Raw genomic sequence first — 22,452 nt, forward strand, 5'->3', positions numbered from 1 at the left:
TGTTGCGAGTGAAGTCAAAAGCATATGATGAGTGCAACTCTAATCTGAAGCATGCCTCACTGGGAGTTTCTTTTTGTTAACACACAGTGTAATTTATGTGTAAAGATGAGGGGGAGTTCTAATCATGCATTTACTGAATATGACATGTTATTAGATCATTGACAGCTAATTAGAAACTTCCAAACTTGTTCAGCATTAAAAGACCTTTTGTAATCAAATATAAATTTCAAATATACGCCTTTGTATCTAATCTTTCGTAGATTCTGTTTTCAGTGACCTTTAATAAAAAACACACACAGAACTTTAGAGGATTCAAAATGTTGACTAGTTTCTTCTTGCACTATTTCCTTTAGAGTAAGCACAAGAGCTTTTCTAAAAAGTTCAACAATTTAATTCACTAACCAGACATATATACATAAATATATGAAAAGGATATTGATATCCTTTATAAAGGATATATAGGAAGGATAGAAAGGATATATAGGAAAGGATATAAAAGCATATATATGTCCTTTATAAAGGATAAAGTTGTTATCCTTTTATCACTGTTCTGTAGCTCACATAAGATAGCCTTGCTGTCTTACTCTAGTTCTTGGTTTTGAGGTGGCCATTCCTTATTTTCCCAGCTGTCACTAAATAGTACTGTAGGTGAAAACTTCAGAAGTATACAAAGACTGAGGAACCAATTTCCCAGCCCTGGACACCCTACTTTCAGCTTAGAACTAGAACATTTTTGCTGCTTGAATGGCTCCTGCTGTTAAGAAAAGCTAGCACCTTAGCTGCTTGTCAGCCAAACAAAGTATCTTGGAATATTTTGGCTAATGGTGGCACCTAGTGACATAACTATGGGGTAAAGGAAGCAGTCATGGTTTTTGACCGATTCTAGGTGAAAATGCTTGAAAGAATTAGTTGACGCTGCAAAATTCACAATATGATTATTTGAAGAATGTATTACCCTCATTCTGAAGTGAAGTAGTATTACTCTGTATGCAAGACACTGCAAATAACTTATTCAGCAATTTGTCCAAAGCATATTGTGAAATCTGTTCAATAAAATATTCACATAGCATTTGATTGGCCTTAGTTCAGAGTAGTAATGTCCTCATTTACAAGTAGGGTAAGGAAATAAAATCACTTCCACGTATTTTGGTTGATGCTAAATATTAGGTATTAAATTTTCCCAGTACCTTTGCTACTTTTACACTGTGCTTCGTGAAATTTACTGTCCAGGAGCAGAGATGATGACAGGCTGACATTTCTGAATACAACCCTTCCAAACAGTTTGATACCAGGTCAAGTAATCAAATTAGGATATTTCAGAGGATTACTAAGATTTTAATTTCCTTCTCGTTTGATGTCACTTAGAAAGTGGCTAACAATTCCAGCACATCAGAATGTTTTTGAATAATGTTTCTGAAGGCTTTTAGAGTCTTAATTTGAGTGAAACTTGGTTCTACTTTGCAGAGGCTGTAAGACTATTCAAACTCATAAGGCTTTTTCACTAAAAAGCTTTCTTTGATAAATGGTTACTTTTATCAAGACTTCTAAGTGCATTAAAATGCATTAGTCACATGTCTTGTTCAGAACTCATCACTGAAATATTAGCTACTCAGGGCTGAGGTGATAAAAAGGTGCAATGCGCTTGAATACTCAGTAGTACATTACTTGCTGTCATGGTACCAGTTTTCAGGGAGAGTTCAGTCAAGGAAAGTTCAGTCTGTGGAAGAAAAAAATCTATCAGTCTATCCTTTCTTCTTCTTCTTTATTAAGCCTCTGAACGTGGAGAGCTGGCTGGACAATTCCCCTGACTATTTCTGGGCATAGGTGTTAATTTAAAATAATTTTATTGAATGTAAGTTGACACCATCAGTGTCTGAATTCATGAGAGCCTCCTGGAAGCTCAGCTTATCCTGTTCCCTCTGTAATGCTTCAGTGTCTCATACTGTAAGAAATCATACTTGCAGTTGAAGGCCCTGTTAAGTTTCTGCAGTGAAAATGCTGGACATAATTTAGTTTTCTGGTAGCATTAAAGTAATGAGTCAAAGATAAGCATAAACGTTGAAGAAAAGGTTGCCTGAGTTCCCCAGCTGAGAAATAAATGTTACTGATGGATGCACTCCATATTTGCTAGTTTTTTATTGTGTTAAGGAACGCAGATTTCAAATGTGGTTTTTTTCCTTTTACCTTGACTGTTCTTGCTAACTGAGAGACTTCACAATGAAGCCTTTTTTCCCCTTACCTGGCAAACACTGACGTGCATTTTTTTAAGAAAATGAGTGGTTATGATTTGTTTAGGTGAACTCTTTCCTATGGCCTTGTAATGTATCAGGCTACTCCAGTATTTTTCTACAGAGAAGACAGCTCATTATAATAAGTCAAAATAATAATTAAAAAAAGCCTCAAGTTTGGGATTTTTTTTTTTAACTAATAGCATTTACAAATATTTTGCTTAAATGTTTGGAGTAATTTCTACAAATACATTCCTTGCTGTCCTAATATAGAAACTTCTTGCAATGGAATATTTCTCCAGTTTGCCATTAGCATGGATAGAAAGAGGAAAAAGAGAGAAACAACTGAGAAGAAAGCTATAAAACAGTGTATTGAGACACCCCGGTAACAGGTATGTGAGATCAAAGTAAGTTGCAGCAATTAATCTTCTGCTTGTTAAATGTATATAAAGAACTTTAAAAGAAAACTGCAAACTTTTCTCTCAGCCCATAAGGCTGTGTAAGTTCAGAAGGTAAGAAATAAACCTTATCATTAATTATTACATTAAGGATTTGTATACTCAATAACACTTCCAGAACTGTGTTTTCCTCACTGGCATACAGTCCTAGGTATCTTCTGTAGGTTTCAGGGTAAGAAGAGATTGATTTCTCTTAAAATACATTAAATTAAAGACTCATTAAAATTAAAAATTGATCATATTTGCAAAATCATTCCCTTTAAATGTTTATTATTTTGTAATAAGTTGGTCTGTGGTGTGTTAGAAGTGCATCATGAATGTGTACTAACACTACTACTGCAAGTGAACTATGACATGTCATTTTTAATATTATGCTGAAAAAATTTGAGTGCTGCCATGAAGCATCAGTTTGATCTCTGTCTCATTAGCAGACCTTGCTTAAGATGTCATTCATTCAGGGTTAATGGGAGGATTAATTAAATATGCTTTGTGTATTGGTAGTTAAAATGGTAAGAAGCCACCAGTGAGCTGTGTGGGAAGATCAGTTAGAATTTACACTGTACCTGATAGAGGAAGGTTTGCACTGAATGTGTGCTTGAAGCTCTATTTTTGCTCATCTTTGAGGCAGAAAGTGAAGATAGCCAGTAGAGAATGAGAGAAGTCATCAGTAGTAACGCAAAGGATTATCTCCCCAGGAGAAATGGTGATCTTTCCATTGTAAATAGACAATTTCCCAGTAAAGAAATACTTGGCTTGAATAATCAATTGCTCCAGCTAAAGGAGCCAACTAATTCCAATATTGGCTAGTAACTTTACTTAAAAAAATGAGGTCAACCTCTATCCTCCACACTACAGCCATGGTTAATGGAGATTTGGTTGCAGAGCTGGAGTCTGAACCCCTGTCAGCTCTCTCAGTCTGTCTTGACTGTGTTGTCTGGTTTACAGCCAGCTACAGTTTTTCTGCTAAGACTCTGTCAGGCTATGTCCTAGTTTCAGAACAGTATCTTCACTATGTTTTAGTCCCCAAGGGCAGTATCTACACCAGATTTAATTAAAACTGGGAATACTAATCGGCAGGTCTTCCTGTAACTGTGAGATTTCTAAGACCTTGACTGCACTCACTGTCCCAAAATTAAGTGGCTTTTGCCTTCTAACATTGTGGGCAACATTGGAATAATGCTCCTGGATCACAGATCCCGGCATCTGCAGTGCCAGTGTTCCTTACAACTGAAACTTCTGAATAGTGGCAAGTTCATTCGGGGATAGAATGTCTTTGGATACCTCAGTATAAGGGTTGCATATTTGAATTCTGTAACAAATACCTTTCCTACCTTTGCAAAACATAAAATAACAGCAAGACTTTATACTGATGAATATGTGTAAGAAAGATAAAAAGGACCTTGAATGATATAATGCCCTTCTTTGCAACGAATTAGATCACATCTGTGCCTTATAGCAGACACCTGTTTCAAGGTCCTGAGATCTTGATTAGGCAGATTGCCTTAACCAGGGCATATCTGTTACCCTTACGGCCTGTGCAACTGGATTTTCTTCCCAGAGTGTGTATTATAGAAGGACAGGGGGAAGTAGACGCATACTCAAAAGCTAGGAAGTAAGTAAATGTCCTGAAGCGTAGCAGTTGCCACTAATAGTTGAAGTCAACAAGGGGAAGAATTATTTATTTTGCTGCTTTAAAGAAAGAGGAGAGGGGCAAGGAAGAGGGAATCGAGTGGAAATAGTAAGCAGTAAATGTAAATGCTTACATTTGCACTGCTATAATGTTGTCTAAGAGAATGGAAATTTCATAGGTTATATTTTACTTCCACAGGAAGTTTTGTGTTTATATTTGATTTTTAGGAACCCAAGGGCAAAGCAAAGCAATTAAAATGTTGAAGACTTAAAAATAAACTTCAAAAGCATCAAGTAAAATACCTTTAGCTGATTAGTGGTACAATGCATCTTTAATGAGAAATAAATTAGGATTGCATTATTTCTTAGGAGGATAAGGAGAGGCATTAGATATCTGCATTGATAATAGAGGGCTTAGAAATAATCTAACACTATCAGCTGCTTTTCTTGGGGGGAAAAAAAAAGGAAACTTATATGGCCTAATGCACAGATAGGAAAAGCAGTGAAACAAATACATTTGTAAAAGGCCTTTCACTAAAAAGCTTATTGCGAGGTGAATTTTAACATAGTCCCATCACTCTCTTGATCTGTTTAGACTCATCCCTTTGATATGTATCCATGTTTCTCTATTTTTGTCAAATCGTTAGTTTGTCTTGAAGTCTGATTTTAATGCAAACTAATTTATATAAAAAGTGCAGACTGTAAAATTTAGGATTAATTTTGAATGACCCACATATAAAATACTATCTCCTGTGTTTACCCACAGCAAACAAAATTCTATTAAAAACAGGGCTCAGAAATACACTTTACAAAATATTTCTTCTCAGTTATCCTATTGTGGCAGTGTACCAAATGAAGCAAGTAAGAAAAGGGAAGATTGGCAGCATTTATGTTTTTAAACCAATTGAATTTTAAATATGCACTTATTGTCTGGGTTAAATTGCTACACAGTGAAAAGGGATGCTGTTCCCTAAACAGTAATTTGTCTATTTCAGCTCTCAAATTGGGTCACAGTAACAGACAGCGTTCTCCGTTCTTTTTCTCTTTCTCTCTCTTTTTCCTCGCTTCCTTGAAAAGGTGATTGAAACTCTAATCATTACTGCGTTGAGGCAGTGTACTCACTCATAAAAATAATATTTTTCATGAAGGATGGATCCTCTTCCTTACCCCTGTTTTTGATGGTATTGTATTGTAAAACATCTTGAAGAAGAATGTAGAAATCTGCAGTCTGACCAAAATATGCTGAAATGCACTGAATGAGTGCAGCAATCCCAGTTATTGCTGGAATTTATTTTTGGTAATGAACACTTCACCTTCTGTATGGGACTGTGGTAAAATGAAATAAATTAGAATGATTAATCTTACACTATTTTACAGTAATCATATTCCTAAACATGTTTTTTAGTCAAAAAAGGGGGGGGGGATGAGAGGGAAGATGACAATACTGGTCTACAAATCTCATGTGCTACATTACTTCAGTTGTATCTCAGATTGCTCTGACAATTAAATAGGTTGGGTAGTTTCGTAGAAGGTCATAGCTGTTACCTCGTGAGTCAAAGCAGGAATGCTTTGGATCAGCCTGCTTTTTTACTGGAGTATGTACATACTTAAAAGGGTATGATGGGATCCGTGGAGCTGTAAGGAGATACTCTGCCCTGGTTTGAACACAGGGCAATTGGGGAACCTATCTTTGTGGTGTATATATAATGTATAATATTAACCAGTATTTATGTTAACAGTGAAAATTTCTTGATGTTGACTTGCTGTGAGTATCCATGTTTGACAAATGTCATAGACCAGATTGGGCCACTTGCCAGCAGGGAACTAGTCAAATAGCCTGCAGGAGCACCCCGTGCACCTAAAGAGTGTCAGGGAGAGGATGGTGCCAACTTCCAGCTAAGGAGGGTAGCCAATAGCACGTAACGCATTGCTTCCCAATTCTGTTTCATTTCTTCCCCATGTCTTTATGTTCTTTGACAGGTCTTCCACTTCACACCCTGCTGGATGGAAGGTGACTTCATGGGATGAAAGCTCAGGCCCTGACCTGTTGACTTCTGCCCAAGCCTTACTGCACTGAGTCTCACCCATCCTATCTTAGATTTAATGTATAACTATAAGGTAAGTCCACAGGTGTGGGAGAGCTTGAAGGCAGCTGGTGGCAGAGAAAAGAGAGTGAGGAACTTCACACACAGTGTCTGAGTATATGTATGATGTTTGTATCAGCTCCTATTCTGCTCCTGCTGTGGTGGAGGGCTGGAATGAGACCTGGTGGGAAAGGCGACTCCTTTCTGCAGCTTGGAAAAAGTGAAGGAGAAAGAGGCAAAGGGAGCGGCTATAGTAGGGAAGTCTTCCTATCTCATCTCTATTTCACTCTCACTGTGGAGAGGGGGTGTAAATTAATTGCTAGACCAATGGAGGGCAGAAAAGGTTGGGTAGCCTGGATGAACTGTGCTTCAGTGGAATGAAAGAGTTGTGAGAGTAGGAATCATGGTAAACCCAACTCAGAGAATGCTCATAAGTGGGGAACCTGAGGCATTACCATCTTTAAATAGTGTCTGGATTAAAGTTACGCTACCTGGAATGGGTTTAATGCACGGTACTCTACATTACTGTGCAAACGTGTGTGCATGTACTACTCCTATTGCATGCTTCGTATGAACAGAGCTGTTGCTGCAAATTCTCTACACAGCTGATGATCTGGGCAAAGATACATTTGTGTATGGGAGGGAGGAAGTGCTTTCATCCCAAAGACATTGGGTAGTGCTGACATTGTTTAGACTCCAAAGCTATAAAAGATACCAGGCTCAATAATAAGTGTTCGGATGCTTATTAGATTAGCATGTTGCATATAACCAGATCTGTGACTGCTTTTCAGCTTTAATTACCTCTTTGCACATAACAGCATTTTCTGTCACTACAGTGGAGGGCTGAATGGCTAAGATGACCTTTGTGTTGCTATGTATTTAGGTTTTGTTTCAAAATGAGAAATGAAAATATTAAATGTGAAAAAATATGAGTAAGAATGTTAACCAGTATTTTTAAAGTAAAACACATACCTTAGCATGTTTTTTATTAGGCAATTTCTGAGGTGAATTTCTGTAAGCAGTAGAAGGCCTGCTGCCAAAGGACACCTTGGCCTCTTTGGAGTGAGCATAGCTGGTCTAGAGGCTCAAGTTTGGGGTATTCTTTGCCTTTGATAGACCCAGAATAGCCCAGGGATGTTGGATGCAAACATGACCCTTATTTTCAACAGGTTAAGATTCCCATGAATATTTTTTTTTTCCCTACCACAAATCATCTAAGCAACTTGAACAGCCACACTGTTTAGGGAGATTATAACTTGTAGTAGTAGGCCTAAGTTTTGTCTTATTTTCGTTTATTTTACCTTTTCTTGTATATTGATTCTTTTTTTAGGATGAGTTTATTTTGTTGCCTTAGCAAAAGTAGGTGTTTCCTGAAGGGTAGCAGGTGCTGGGAATGATAATACAAGCTATGGTTAGTATTGGGAGCAATGATCAGAGGAAGAGGTTAAAGTAAATGTTACAGTCACATAAAATGTCTAAGGTTTGAACTCCAGTAGAAGTTTATAGTTGCATAAGCATAAATTACAGATTAAAAAAACCTGTCCCACAAACCTTCACAAATCATAAACAGCTGTAACATTGGCATGCAACCAGGTGTTTTGTTTTGTTTATTAAATGGTTGTCCTGGACACACAGAGCATGGCGAGTCCCTATATTTATATTAGGTAGCCTTCTTGGGGGGGGGGAAAAGATTTTGGTGATTAAGAAAAATCAGGTGCAACCTGTTCCAGTGCCCAGTGGCTTCTAGGCCACACTTTGGCCTTCTACCTTTGCAGAGCAGGAGCTAGGTATGGATAGAGGTAGACATTGCCTCCTCCAGGGTTAGCCTAACCTTAAGTAAAGGTTAGGAGTCTTGTCTAATTAAGTGAATCACCTAGATTATCGCAGTAGTTAGTAGAGGCATTTTCAGGGGCAATTCAGTCCATCTAGCTTACACACCAGTTGCAGGATAGGATGAATTAGCTGCTGGAGTTACATGTCTCCAGATATAGGAAGGAATCTAGTTGACCAGACTGGACCACCAGCTTTTACACAGCTGAAGCTCTCTCTCCTCCTCATGGGTTATGACAGCCCAAGACTTGGAATTAATAGAAGGGTAAGACTAAGTTCAGCTCAGGCTTTGTAAAAAAAGACAGAAGATTCATTGTCTTTATGCTCTGTGTCCTGTTAGCACCCTCTTGGCTCGAGTGCTTCTGGTGTGCTGGAAGAGCCATGGTCTTCTGCGGTAATATTATCTTTGTCTCGCATGTATCCAAATACAAGTCACTGGTTTCCTAGCTGGCGTGCTGTTGACATAGTATTCAGAAAATTTCTGGACAGGCAGGTTGCCATATGTAGGACCGCTGATCTCAGTTCATTAGAGCACTATGAGATACCTTCCTACATTTCTGTGCCTTTTTTTATATGGAAATGGGAGAGAAAGATTTGAATATACATAGATAATACCATTACCAGTTCATTTAAAAGGCCACACTGTATTTTTTTAACAATGCTATATCTTTCTAAACAACGTTCAAGAAGGATAGGGATATATTTAGAGGCTGGATATTTCAATTGCTGGCTATCCAAAAGTGACATAACAACACTATAATTTTAAATGGGATGAGGCTTTAATGGATCTCCTAGAGGAAAAAAAAAAAAAAAAAGCTGTTTATTAGTAGAAGTGTACTAAACTACCTGCATTTTAGAAAGTGCTAATGGAGGAAATTACTTCTAGAGAAACAAATGAAAATGTCAATTAAAAAAAACGTAATGGCTCTGAGTTGTGTTTGTTTGTGGTTTTTTTTGTTCCTAAGAAGAGAAGTGCTGAGTATCATTTTCTTAATGCTTGAAAAGCTTTTGGTTTGTCTCTGTTGCCTTAGTTCTGTGGGTTGGTCGCGCCCCCCCCCCCCCCCCCCCCCCCCCCCCCCCCCCCCCCCCCCTTATCTGCTGCATTGGAGTTGGATTTCATTTAGACTGGAGGCTAATTTAATGTTCTGGTCTAATGCTTTTTCTCTATTATATGTTTTATTTTTTCCAGTTTTTTACAGAGCATCGTCCAATGAAAATGTGTCCAAAAGCACAGTGCCTGCATTTATCAGCTTTGAATTGCCTAACCGTCAGATGACTGAGTAACAACCAATTAATAAAACCCCTTTATGTTGGGGAGAATGGGATTAGAATGGGTGTAAACTACTCATGAGACCTTGCTCCCTAATAAGAGGAAATAATGTTGAGTGCTAAAACAGATAATCTAAAAAACTTTTCCAAAAAAGCCCTACAAATCTTTCGGTGTTCAAGACCTCCTTCTTGTAAGTCTGCTGTTAGTTGTGTGAAGCTGACAGCATCCATTGTACTTTCAAGCTGCTATTGGAATAAACTTAAATGTGGTGGATGCGGAAGCTGCCATGTGGCTGCTTGCCTTCTGGGTGAATGGAGCTGTAGCAACAGATTAATATGTTGGGCCTTACATGCCTGGCCATAAAAAAGATTTCTTGTATTAGCTCTCTTTTTAGTAGATGTCTCATATTTGCCCCTCTGCTGGATGTTACTTTGGTAGTGGTTCATGGCAACTGAGACTGGCATGCCGGCAGCCTAAACCACCTGGCTTTGCATTTCCATACCTGCCAGTGATGTGACGCCTCATATGTAAGCACAGAGTAGGAAGAGAAAGAAGTTCCTACTAACTGTAGAATATTATTGAAGTGGAAATTCCCTTGTCACAATTTCCTAATGCAAACCGGCATTTCTACACGGTGGTTGTTTATCATGAAGTAATAGGTAATGTTAGGGTTTGCTTGGCAGGCAAGCTTTCTGATAGCTAATGTATGTGTAAATGTTTCCCTTGCTTTAAAGGGTATTAATGTGTTCAAATGGTAGTTGCAAAGGCGGCTTAATGAGAGCATTAAGGAAAGAAGCTTATTCACAGCATTAACATCAGCTGAAAGAATGACGTGTTAGCCTGCAATGGCTTGTACAATGACATAAAGGAACTGTGCATTTTTAAGCAGTGAAATGTTTAGTTTTTAATGCTTTGTATATTTGCTTATGTTAGATGTGTCTCTAATTATTTGTTCTCATAACAGAATAAAAACCAGCTACTTGAGGATAATGTCTGGAAAAAACAGACACTAGAAAACAAGTTGCTGTGCTGAGGTAAGAAAGCAGTCATTGAAGCAGAGTGAACATAGGACATTTGGTCTATAAATAGGGATGGTAGAAGAGACTTTACTTCTGCTACTGCCCATTCCCAATATAAAATGTGATTAAGTTTTAACAAGACATCAAGCATTTATTTTCCATCTGTAATCTCCAGAAGTTGAATACTGTAGTCCTATCAAAATATTGCCTCTATTAAAACTTGCAAGATTAGATGCTGGAACCAAATGAACTAAAGGCAAGCAGTATGCAAACAGAGTGTATTCAAGGCTTAATGACCTTTTTTGGAAAGATTTGGAAGAAGTGTGTTCTTAAATTTGTTGCTTACACTGAAACTGGCGAACCAAGATTGATCTCAAAGACTTTTTTTTTTAGTAATTTGTCTCCTGTTCATAGGTCTCCACCTATGAACTTAATTGTTGTACTTAATTATGTAGTATTTGGTTACTTTCACAGGGTGCTCTGGTGTTCTAATACGAATTTTCCACATTTAATAAGAGTCATTAGGGGTTATCTCAGCCTTCTAGCTGAGAAATGAAAAATGAATCATGGTCACTTGTTTTTTTTCCTCTCTGCCCAACCCCTTGAGTCCACAGAAATAAATGAGTTCTTCCATATTCCTCATAGGTCTCATTTTCAAAAGGAGAAACGTCAACAAATTTCTTGCTATTTAGGATAATAACAAATTGAGAGCTGTTCTGGGGCATGGTGCACAATGAGAAATCTGTATCTTCATCTCAGGGAAACTTTCGGAAACTGTTTCTATTTGTCCAATATGGAAAAAAAATCACATCATTTGACATAGCCTAATTTTGCTTAGCAAGCATATCTAGCAGCTCTTTCTCTATGCCTTGGCTGCTCAGTTCATTTAAACTGTAGTATCTATGAACAATCTTTTCATCTGTGACAACAACCACTCGAAGCCCATGCGTATCTTCTCCCAGCTGACATCCTATTGCTGATGAAACCACCATTTCTAGTCCTCTGTAGGACCCTCCAGCATTCCTATGGTAGTGTCCAGAAAATACAGCTTTAATGCCTGTTAAAGAAAAAAAGAGAGTGTGTATTTAGTTAGCATTTGTAGTTTATGTGTAAAATGTGTTTACAGTAAAAGATACTGCTGAGGTTATATGCTGAGGCTTACACAGCTGCTGGGGTTGCAGAGAAAGTTCTATAGCAAGTACAGCTACAGGTGTCATGTTTACCTTCATTCTTTAATGGTTCGTAAAGCATACAATTAAAAGTAAACCATTTACCTGAACTTGCATTTTAAACAAATAATTAGTAAACAGCAATAAATAATTCTAATAGTAATAATAAATAATTAGTAAAAACTTTATTCTGCTCTACTAGCCCCATTTAGGGTTACTGGACTCCGACTTCTTTATGCTTACTGCAAGGTGTGTTTGTCATCTTGCTCCTCCTTTGGCTGGAAAGAAAGAACACTGTAGAGGAAGCTGATTAAAATTAGAAAAAACTTTCAGTAATAGATAACTTCCTAAAGAATGATACTATCGAAACATGAGTTGAAAGCCAAGGATTGTGGAGCTGAATTTGTCAATTAACATGCAGAAAATTCACTAAGGAGAGCTTAAACCTGTTTACCCAAGGTCAGTGACCTTAAATTAAAAAAAAAAGGGGGGGGGGGGGCAAGACAAACAAACAGAAAACATACACGAGAAGGTAATTTGTAATCTTTTCTCAAAGACATCGGGGGGGGGGGGGTTATCACAGCTGGAATAGAGCCAGGTACATCAAAGAAACCTAAAAAGCAGAAGAGGTTGTGAGTTATAATAAGAGGGGAAGAAAGATGAGAGCAGCCAAAAAAGGAAAGGTTGACAAACCTGCAAGAGGAGTCAGCCTTGGTAATCACGTGAATTAACATTTACCTAGTACGGGGTAGAAACAAGGCAGGTTTATTCTGATTTCCTCTGTATTTTTAATGACTTAAGGCTGTTCTGTTTCTTTCTTTTTTTTAAAATAGACTATTTATATTTTGGACTGTATTGGGGTAAAAAAATCACTCCATTATAAACTTGAAAAGAAAGAAATACACTTGATCTGTTGCAGGAAACAAAAATATGCTATATCAACAATTTCTGGGTAGGTCGCCTGCAAGTATCATCCAAGCTTGGTCAGGAGTAGAAGAAAAGCTAAATGACAAGCAGCAGCAGGTAAAGAGGACAAACATACTTCATATTTAAGGCTTTGTAATGTACTTTGAAATCCTTAGCTGAATCATTAACTGATTTGGCTAACTGATTAGCCAAATGAATGTTTAAAGAATTCCAACCATTCTTCCCCTTCTCTCAGAATATGATAACGTAACAAAAAATTAATTAAGTTTGCAAATGCTGTCTGATTTTGACCAACTTCTAAAGATGATCTGTATGCCAGGTGTGCTCTCCTGCCATGCTCCTCAGTAGCTATGGGATTTTTGCAGAAATTTTGAAACAATTTCAAATGAAATGAAATTGTGTCATCCTCACCTCCAAACCAGTAATTTCTACTTCTTGTTTCTTCTGCCTTGCAAAAAATAAAAAAATAAATTGGTAGAAGCTGTATTCACTACTTTGAATGGCCTTTCTGATTGATTGTCTTTACAGGTCAAATTCATGCTACCAGATTATTTTCCCCTCCCCATTTGACGTTTTATAAATTTTAATCAAATGTTTTTATTACAACAAAATAATGAAACCTTGTTTAGTCTCATGAGTCAAAAAAGTAAAGAAAAAGTCATTTTTGATGCTAAGTACTTATCTTTCATGTCAAAGTTTGTAAAACCATTAACAACAGAGTTGAGAACCTAGCTTCTTCCTAAGAGAGAACATGCTATCACAGACAAGCATTTCATTTCCAGGTTATGCCAGCATCCTTCACCATTTAGCCATTCTATGCACTGTTGATAGATACAGCTGAGCATCATAGTCAACAGCAGTCATAGTTTGGCAAAAAATTATTCATCAGCTTTCTTGCTAATTTAAGATGGTGCATATTTTATTTTGAATGAAAATGTGGAGTTAGTATAAATAGCTAATTTTACAAACAGGTTTTGGGATTAATTTTTGGCATGCTCAGTCTAAGATCGCTGGATTTCAGACTATTGCAGCTTCCTGAAGCTGCATCTAATGCTATTTTATACTGTTGTGAAACAGAAAAATTATTGGACCAGATGGCTGAAAATACTGGGAATTTTGTTGTTTATCATTAAGTGCAAAACGTGATTAATTTTATATTTTGTTACAGAAAGTGTTTAGATCTGGTGTTGATATTAATACTATTAATGACAATTCAAAAATTTTCAAACCCACCTAAAGGATTTAGGTGTAATTTCTCTATTGAAATACAATAGGTTGTGTGCTCCTTAATCATAATGACACTTTGATGGTTCTACATAAAGCATCTGAAAATATATTAATACTGAGTGACTCAAAAAACACACTAAGTATTCCCTGACAACTATGACTAGATAGCCAGCAGGTTATCAAAATAACTGGCTACTTTATGAAACTGAATCTCTCCTGTTAGTTTGCTATGTTGGCTAAAAAACTGCTGTGCTATAACAGAAAAATGTTTTGCTGGCACTATTCTATAGATGCTGTACCTTGCTGAACATCATTTGTGCTTGTATTGAAAAATAAACTAACAAGCAAAGGTCTAAACATGTGCCTGTTCCTGAGGAGGACAGCAGAGAAAAGTGAAGCTTGCTTAGCACACGTGGGGACAAGTGCCAGCTATTGTGGGCCGTGTGAGGTCCTCCCTGATGGCGCTCCTTTCCTCTGCACACAGTGAGGGTCTTGCTCACCACCCCAGGCTAAAAGCTATCCTTAAATATGCAGCACTGATAATTACCTTTCCAACCATTGTTTTTATTATTACAGACTAATGAGCAAGCCTATAAAGATACACAAGGATGGACACTGTGATGACAACACCAAACTTCATTTGTTATTTTTCATATATTCCAGCAATCTGCCATTCCATGCTTAACGTAAAAGGTAACACATGCTTAGTCCTGTTCAAGTGGTAGGCCAGAGAATGGGTAATTTGTGAGATACTATAACCTTAAACGACATTTACAAAAAAAAGCTGGCATCAACTGATTTTGCCTTCAGACAGCAGAAATTCTGGAAAAGAGTAGAGGCAATTTAAAAGCAGAGAGCTGTGATTAGGAACACACTATAACTTCACAAGGAGATCCTTATTTCTCTAGCCAGAAAAACCTTCCACCCTTTCTCCTGCAGTAGATTAAGACCTCTTTCACAATGATTAAAAGAAAAGGGAAGTAGGTGAACCTGTCTTAAGACAGTTGGCTACATCAATCCTTTGCTTTTGTGGGAGTGAGTGATTTGAAGACTGATATAAAATATATAAACCAGGCTCAAAGTATAGTTAAAAATTAAGCAGCTTGGAAAGCAAAATATAAATTATTCTGCTGTGTGCCTGGTAAAAGCTACATGGGCATCCATATTTCGAAATCCAAACCCTTCTCAAATAGCAAATGACTCAAGGTGCAAAACAAAGAATGACATTACCTTTACACTGAATAGTGGTATATGGTCATTGTCAGCTAGAACTTGTCTGTTTGTTACCCTATTTTAGTTTATCAGTACCAATTCTTTTTGCTCAGTGTAACTTGCTTATCTATCTAGTGTATGAGTTAGATTTGTAAGTCAGCATAATAACTTTGAGAGCTTGCTCTGACTCAGCTGCAGGAACCTAGCGAAACTGTTGGTTGGTTGGTTTGGTTTTTTTTTTTTAAATCTTGGGAGAAACCCAATCAGAATACCTCAGAAGGCGATGGTGGAATATAAAAGCCCTGTGACATAACGGGCTCTTTGCAGAGATTCTGTACTTTCTAGCTATTATTTGGGTCCTTAGAATCATAATATAAAGATGTTTTACAACTGATGCTACAGTCAGTTTGAGAGTGAGCAGTCATTTCTCAACTCCTACCATGTTGCAGCTTACTATAGTGACTGTCTAACATAACATAGCTAAGCAATTCAAGCAGCAGAACTAAGCGTTTCTTTCTTTCTCATTATATGCACACCTATCCAAGCCACGAGGCTGCACTTGCCTCCTCCGCCCCCCCCCCAACCTTTCTGCAGTGACAGACAGAATGTGCCCATCTAGAACTGCTTATGGCATGGCTGGACATTCTCTTCTCTTGCTTCTTAATACAGAGAGCAAAACTGACCATTGTGGGAACCTTACATATGATATCCTACTTGTTAAAGTGGAACCCATCTTGCCTTGTGGCATTGTCCTTAAAAGAGCAAGCTCTGATGGGCTAGGAGAGGATGCTGAGTAGATGAGGCTGCTTACTGCAGCCTCTGAGTTAAGGCATTTATGGGGAGGACTTAAGACACACTAAGCTTAATGTTACCAATTTGCTTTCAGCTTAGAGCTGCCTGTAATGGATCCACTTATGTAGCACTTTCCTGTCCTTCAAGCACTTAACAAGTAACCAATGGTCTCCAGCAACATTCTAGATTCCACGCTCAGGCATGCATTTAGCATGGACCTGACTGTATCTTGGTCTTTCCCTGCAGAGTCAAGCAGCAGCTAAATGAAGGATCAAGGATTGAACAATTAGGAACCTAACGTTTGGCCTGCTTGATTACTGCACCAGCTAGATCTGTAAAATACCCTTACCAGCTTCCAGTAAGTGACAGTACTACTACAGTAACAAGTTCTTTTCAATATTTTCCACTTTTTCTGCAGGTAAGCAAAATTACTTTAGTCTATGAAAAAGTTAGGAAAAAGTAACAATCATAAAAACCATAGTGAGGTGTAAACCCATGTGACACGCTTACTTTTAGTAAGGGAAATAAGTAAGTGCTCTCTTTTTACTGGAAGCATCCATGTTCCTAAAGTAGTATCTTCCCACCACCCAGAGAATTTAAACTTTGGAATTGAAAGAGGAACAGAAGCCAAGACTTAGTGTCGTCATATATGTAAACCAAACCCCGACATACAGTTTCAGTGTAATTAGAAGGACAGAGGATACAAAAGTAATAAATCAGCTTTAGTTATGCTATAGGAAAAACAAAAATCTCCCCTCGTCTGAGAATTCAAGGGAAGATTTTGAGAAACCCATCCTAGAGAGCAGACAGACACCAGGTAAAACATTTGGCCCACGAATCGCGCAGCTTTTTTCTTCTTGGGCAAATACTGCCACTTCACCACAATTACATTTAACGTCTGCTAACTGCCTATGCTCAAGAAGGTATTTCAGTATGGAACTGAAATTAGTGATTTGTAAGCAGTGCAAATACGATACCTGACACCTGAGAGGATGCGATGTAAAACCTCTTTTATCTCCTATGGGAGGCAGATTCTGCCTAAACAAGCTGGTGTTTATGGGTACTGTTCATCCAAATTCCCCCTTTTAGCATATGTATGTCATTCAGACCCTAACTGCACTAGACAGGTGCTGAAATGCCCTTGTGGATCTAGCTGCTCGGCATCAGCCTCTGCTAGAATTTAGTACCTGCTTTAGATACCTCCCAGTGACAATTTTGCCCAGACTTCAGTTTTCAGGTACTTTTTATTTCCAGTGCTAGTATTAATTCTTGTTATTGTTGTGTTACAGTATGTTACATCTTGAACAAAGAAACAAACAGGTCACTGCTGTGTATTAATAGAAGTCTAACTGATGTTGTTTTTTCTTCAATAGCACTTTTTTGTTCACTCAACTGTACTCCACTCATTTCTGTTAGTTAGCATAAGAAGGAAATCTGAACCACTCAATGCAATAATACTAAGATGACAAGCAGGCAATTTACTTTGCTCTTGCTTTTGATCTTAAACATAAAAAGAATCTTAGAGATGTATGCACTCAAATTTAATTTATTCATTTCAGATGTTTTTCTGAAGTAATGCTGTCAAGTTGCTAGCAACCCCTCCCCACCCACCCCTTTTTTTTTTCCTAAACTCTGTGAGAAAAGAACAGTGTCCTGGCAGGCCTCATTTTTGTAGCCCGCTTTAAGGTATCCTCAGGTCAGTTAAATGCATCCGGCTATACACAGAAAGGTACAGTCTCTTCCCTCTACCAAAAAAAAAAAAAAAAAAAAAAAAAAAAAAAAAAAAATAGAGCAGTGATTTGTTTTTAATGCCTGGTTTCTGAAATAGCAGTTGGGAAAAGCTTTGATATAAAAGCTGTATGAAATACTAAAAAACTACAGTGTAAATAAATGTCCAAAGGATGGGACCTTTACAAGCATTCATTATTTCATTTTTTATGAAGTACACAGTGATTTGAATTTAAATGTGACTGAAGGTTTCACAGTATCCATTAACCAAAAAAAGCAGGATCCGTTACTGCAAGACACTATTCATACCTAATGGATTATTCATTAAAAGAAAAAAAAAAGGGATTAAAACCAGAATAAACTAAAAACCTGTGCAGATAGTTACTATTAAAAAAACCCCAAAACAAACCACACACACTGTGATCATCATAGTGTGATGTCAGACTGCATAATAATACAACAGTTACCGAGTATCTGCTAGGGAAAAAAGGCCTGAACTGCCAAATTCATTTTTGATCAGAACAGGACTGCCAGCCAGAGACTCAGGATGGGCACCATCCAGTATTGGACACCAGGTCTTGCTCTGTCTGTTCTAAAACTGTACTTGGATCATGACAACGCCTAAAACCAACGACCTTCATGCCTGCACACCAAACATGAGTTTTCAGAATCAATCAATCTGCAAAAAGATCAGTGTCTTTGTAAAAAAAAAGGTTTAAATACAGGAATTGATTCTGATTTTAGTAAACCAAAGATGTCCTCCTGCCAGCATACAATTTACCATCATTTTCTGATCAAGCACAAAAAAGTCCTTTTTAGTTCTGATCTGACAAAGCTGAATCTGAAAGACAAAAAGATTTACTATTTCCAGAGTCTTTTTCCCCTGTAGAATAATGCATTCCTACTAAATAATGAAATACCTACTATGGTACAAATATTGTGAGCCCAAAGCAGCCTATTTAGCATAAATAATTCATGATGTAACAGCCAACCAAAACATGGATTGTTCAAGAGTCATCTGAAGAGATGTAATACATATGTTGATAAGCCTAGACTCTTCATTAGCTTGACCATGAAACAAGTTGATAAATACTTTGTTTTTATGCTAATTCACACACTGCATTATGTCACTCTGGACTGTATGGCCACAAAGTGTCTTTGGCAAGGCAAGAGGTAAGTGCTGAGGAGAGTAATTAATACCTCATGTAATTCAGCATGCTACCTTTGACGCTATCTGTATGTTCATTCATAAGCAGAATCTTTAAAGCACAACTCTCTCTTTAAAAAATTTCAAACAACATTCATATTTTAATTTGCATACCTTTTTCCAAGTCAAAAACATGGTATGAACACTTCGCTCATGGTTTCTATTGCAGACATTTCTCAACAGAAAATTCAAAAACACCTCTGAAGACTCCCCCCCCCCTTTTTTCCCAGTGTCTGCTTTCTAAAGCCAGCTCACCAAATAAGTAGTCATTGCAAGAGCTTCAGCAAGCTCTTGTTGATTTGCATCTGTTGCAGTTTAACAGCTCTGGTAAGATGGACACTTTTTACCAGCATTTCCCATTTTCTCTTGGTTCTCTCTTCAAGCTTTGTGAACCAAAACAGCACACTGTATTAAAAAGGGCTTTTCTTACAGACATGGTGTAATGGGTACTGTTAAACTGACTCACTGGCCTAAGTAAGTATCTGAGATTTGCATTGGATGCTTCATGGAAAAGATTGGTACAGAAAGGGATGACCAGGCCAACCAGGCTCAGGAGAAACTGCATGTATACAACCATCACATCCTCGCAGCCTGCAGTAGCTCTGATTTAGAAGAGATTATTCTTTGTAATGATGACCATCTTACAGCACTTCTGAGTTCCCAAACAATGCAAAGCAGAATAATGTTCTGAAAGAAACTGAGTCCTATATGAAATATTCACCACCTCGTTCAGGCCTGGTGATACTGAAAAAAAAAATTGAAAGAAAACTTTCACTACCCCAGTGTAGTTAGCATGCTGTTGATTTTATTTCTGACAAGAATCAGATGAGTAAATAGTTCATTACATGAAAAGAAACTACATACTGAATATCATGCAAAAGGTAGTTTGTCTGTTAGCAGGAGAAGCTAAGGTTATTTTACAGAATTTTGAAAGTGCAGCATCTTCTTCCCACAAATTATAGTTTATCACTCAGAGAAACCCTACTAAACAACAGTTCTGCAGCACCAGGGAAAAGGGTCAGCATGATTTTGACATAATTGCACTGTAAGAGAACAAAGGCATTTAGCTGTGTCTCATGGATAATTCCCCTGAGAGTGATTACATCCCAGTCTTAGCTTATTGTGCAATTGCAGTCCCATAATTCCCAGACTTTTCTCCTGTACTTAGTATTCTACTGCTGTTGTATTCTGTAGCGTAGAAGAATGCAAGGATGTGGAAGATTGGGCATGTTTTCAGCTCCAATTGGGGCAGGAAAGAAAGGGGACTATGGCCTGCCTTCTCTATGTGGACCAACAGACAACCGCATCTTTTTTAATCAGTGTTTTGACCAGCCTTTCCGTTTAAGGAGTACTGAAGTCATTATAAAAAGTCTCTATTTTAAAAGTGAAATGCTAGCCAAGTCATCTTTTTGCTTTATTAAACAGACAACAGGTATATTCCATAACATTATGCTACTGAACTGTAATGTGATTTTTAAAATTTTGTATTTTTTTCCCTTTTTCTCTGTGTTCTTTTCTTTTACCACATAAACATTATTATTAGGAACACAAGGGCTGGCCCTCTATCTGTCCCCATTAAGGCAGGACTGAGGGGAGAGAGTGGTTTCATGGGTGAGCGAGGGGGGTTGGCCATGCCCCTCTCCCTGTGGGAGAAATCACCCCTAGGCAATCCAGACCATGTCTGTGTAGGGGCATTCAGGATAATCTGACACCTGAGCCCAGCAGAGGTGACAGTCAGCATGCATAGGATGCATGGGCTTTCAAAGACCCTGGTTTAAAAAATAAAGAAATAAAATCAAGTGTGCTCTTTGGAAGATCACTCGGAAAGCTTACACTGTTAAAGTGTTGTCATAAGCACTGAATGTCTTCCCACAGAGTGGTATTTCAGTAACAATGTGAAGGAGAGACTTGCTTTTTACCGGCAAGATTTCCTCTACCAAATTGTAAATGTTGTCTTAAGTCTCCAGCTTCTGGTACTCTGAGCTCTTACAGTGGCGGAGTTCAACAGCTTATAAGAATAAAAGAACTGTAGTGGAACATCGTACATGACAATATTAATGAGATCTGAAGTGATAGTACACACTAGCTTGCTATATGAAAGACTAGGTAACAGACAGGAAAAAATCTCCAATGCGACAGTAAGATTTTGTGAAATACATCTGTTTTCCTAACTTCTTGAGAAATTTGATGTTTGCTAGTTTAATTCAAGAAATACAGACTGAGCGCCATCTCAAAGGAAATCTAGTTGCAATGATTACAGAAATCCAAATAGGTTCAAACAGGATGGAAAATAATAAATGTGGGTGCGTTATCTTGAAATATTAAAAATAATTTCATAAAGAAATCTACACCTAGAAAACAAATTTTTCTCACATAATCAGATGATACTGGGCTGGAATTCAGACTTGAACTAGTTTAAATTCCAGAGGTGTCTGACTCCAATTTCTATAATTATACTCACTTCCATGGCTTGCTTCCAAAAAACCCTGAATTCAGAAGAAGCTGTTTTCCAACTCTAGTTCCTAACATACAAAAACAATTTTGAGGCAGGTTTGCCGTGTCCAAAATGCGAATGGCCTAGCCTCAGCTGGAAGTCAAACTGCTCAACCCAGCACTATGGACAGTATAAAAATATAGGAAGAAAATTACCAATATAAAAATAAACCAAAGAAAAGCAAGCAGATTTTCCAAATTAGGAAGAGAATGCCTGGAATAATTAGCATAGGCAATCAGTAGCATGCTTTATTTAGACTGAGCCTTCAATTAAATAAATGCTTTTCTCAGCAAAAGCAAATGAGACTGTAAGAGAACGAGAAGGCTAAATTAGTGCAGTATGAATGTCATAATAAATATGTAACGGGTACAGTACAGACCTTGCTTCTCCTCCCATGCACTCTGTAGAGAATTTTGGGGAAAAAAGTGGGTCTGACTGAGCAATGACATTTAGCACGTGGTCCAGATTATCACCCTTTAAGTGCTGATTAATGAACTACTTTTTACAGTAACTGCAGACATGAATCAATGTTCACTGCATTTCATTTACAGATTTATGGCTCTCAATACAGACTACAGGTGAAGTTCAAAGCAAACAAAAGGAGGCATTTCTTCACATAGCTGTGAAACATGAAACTCCCTCCTGCAGACCATTGTGAAAGCTGAGTTTTCAAAAATCAACTGAACAAATCTATAAAAGAATCACTAAATTGCACTATATTGATAACATTAATATGATACAGTAAGTTCCCGAAAGAAAAATTGTTGGAGACAGTAAGAGTACTTGGAAGAAATACCATTATGCACTTTGCTGTCTTGTGCTCTTCGCAAGGGTTTGGCTAGTAGGAGAAGCAGGAGACTGGGCTATAGGGATCATCATTTTGGTCTAGTTACTCTGCTTTTATATTAACTGTTCAAGTTTAATGATAAAATTAGGTTTAAAATAGAATTATGCTTATCTAAAAATCACTGCTTCACTGGCCAAACCTCTTGCTCAATCGAGGACTGAAGAAAGAGGATATACTAGCAAAAGCTGATCCTATATATATTTGTCCCCAAAACTGCAGGAGCTAGGAGAGGAGCAGCAGTAGAGCCAAAATAGAAGCAAATAGGTGGAGAAGCAGTTCTGTAAAGAAATGAAATTGTACTGAGTGAAAAACCTGAATGTTATCAACACTC

General features: G+C 37.6%; 1 protein-coding gene across 5 annotated transcripts in view; it reads right to left on the minus strand.

The window, feature by feature from the left end:
- Positions 1-9,283: 9,283 nt before the first annotated feature.
- The window catches only part of CPPED1 (calcineurin like phosphoesterase domain containing 1), a 52,199-nt gene continuing 39,030 nt past the window's right edge, over positions 9,284-22,452 (minus strand). For 4 of the 5 annotated variants that reach the window (XM_076351102.1, XM_076351101.1, XM_076351105.1 and 1 more), the window contains exon 4: positions 9,284-11,575. In XM_076351102.1, the coding sequence (XP_076207217.1) occupies positions 11,343-11,575 (233 nt within the window). In that variant the 3' untranslated portion in view covers positions 9,284-11,342. Of the gene's footprint in view, positions 11,576-19,571; positions 22,400-22,452 lie in introns of those variants that run through there. The other variant, XM_076351104.1, reaches the window with a different exon arrangement.

The sequence above is a fragment of the Aptenodytes patagonicus genome, chromosome 13 (genome assembly GCF_965638725.1).
Source record: "Aptenodytes patagonicus chromosome 13, bAptPat1.pri.cur, whole genome shotgun sequence".
Taxonomy (NCBI): domain Eukaryota; kingdom Metazoa; phylum Chordata; class Aves; order Sphenisciformes; family Spheniscidae; genus Aptenodytes; species Aptenodytes patagonicus.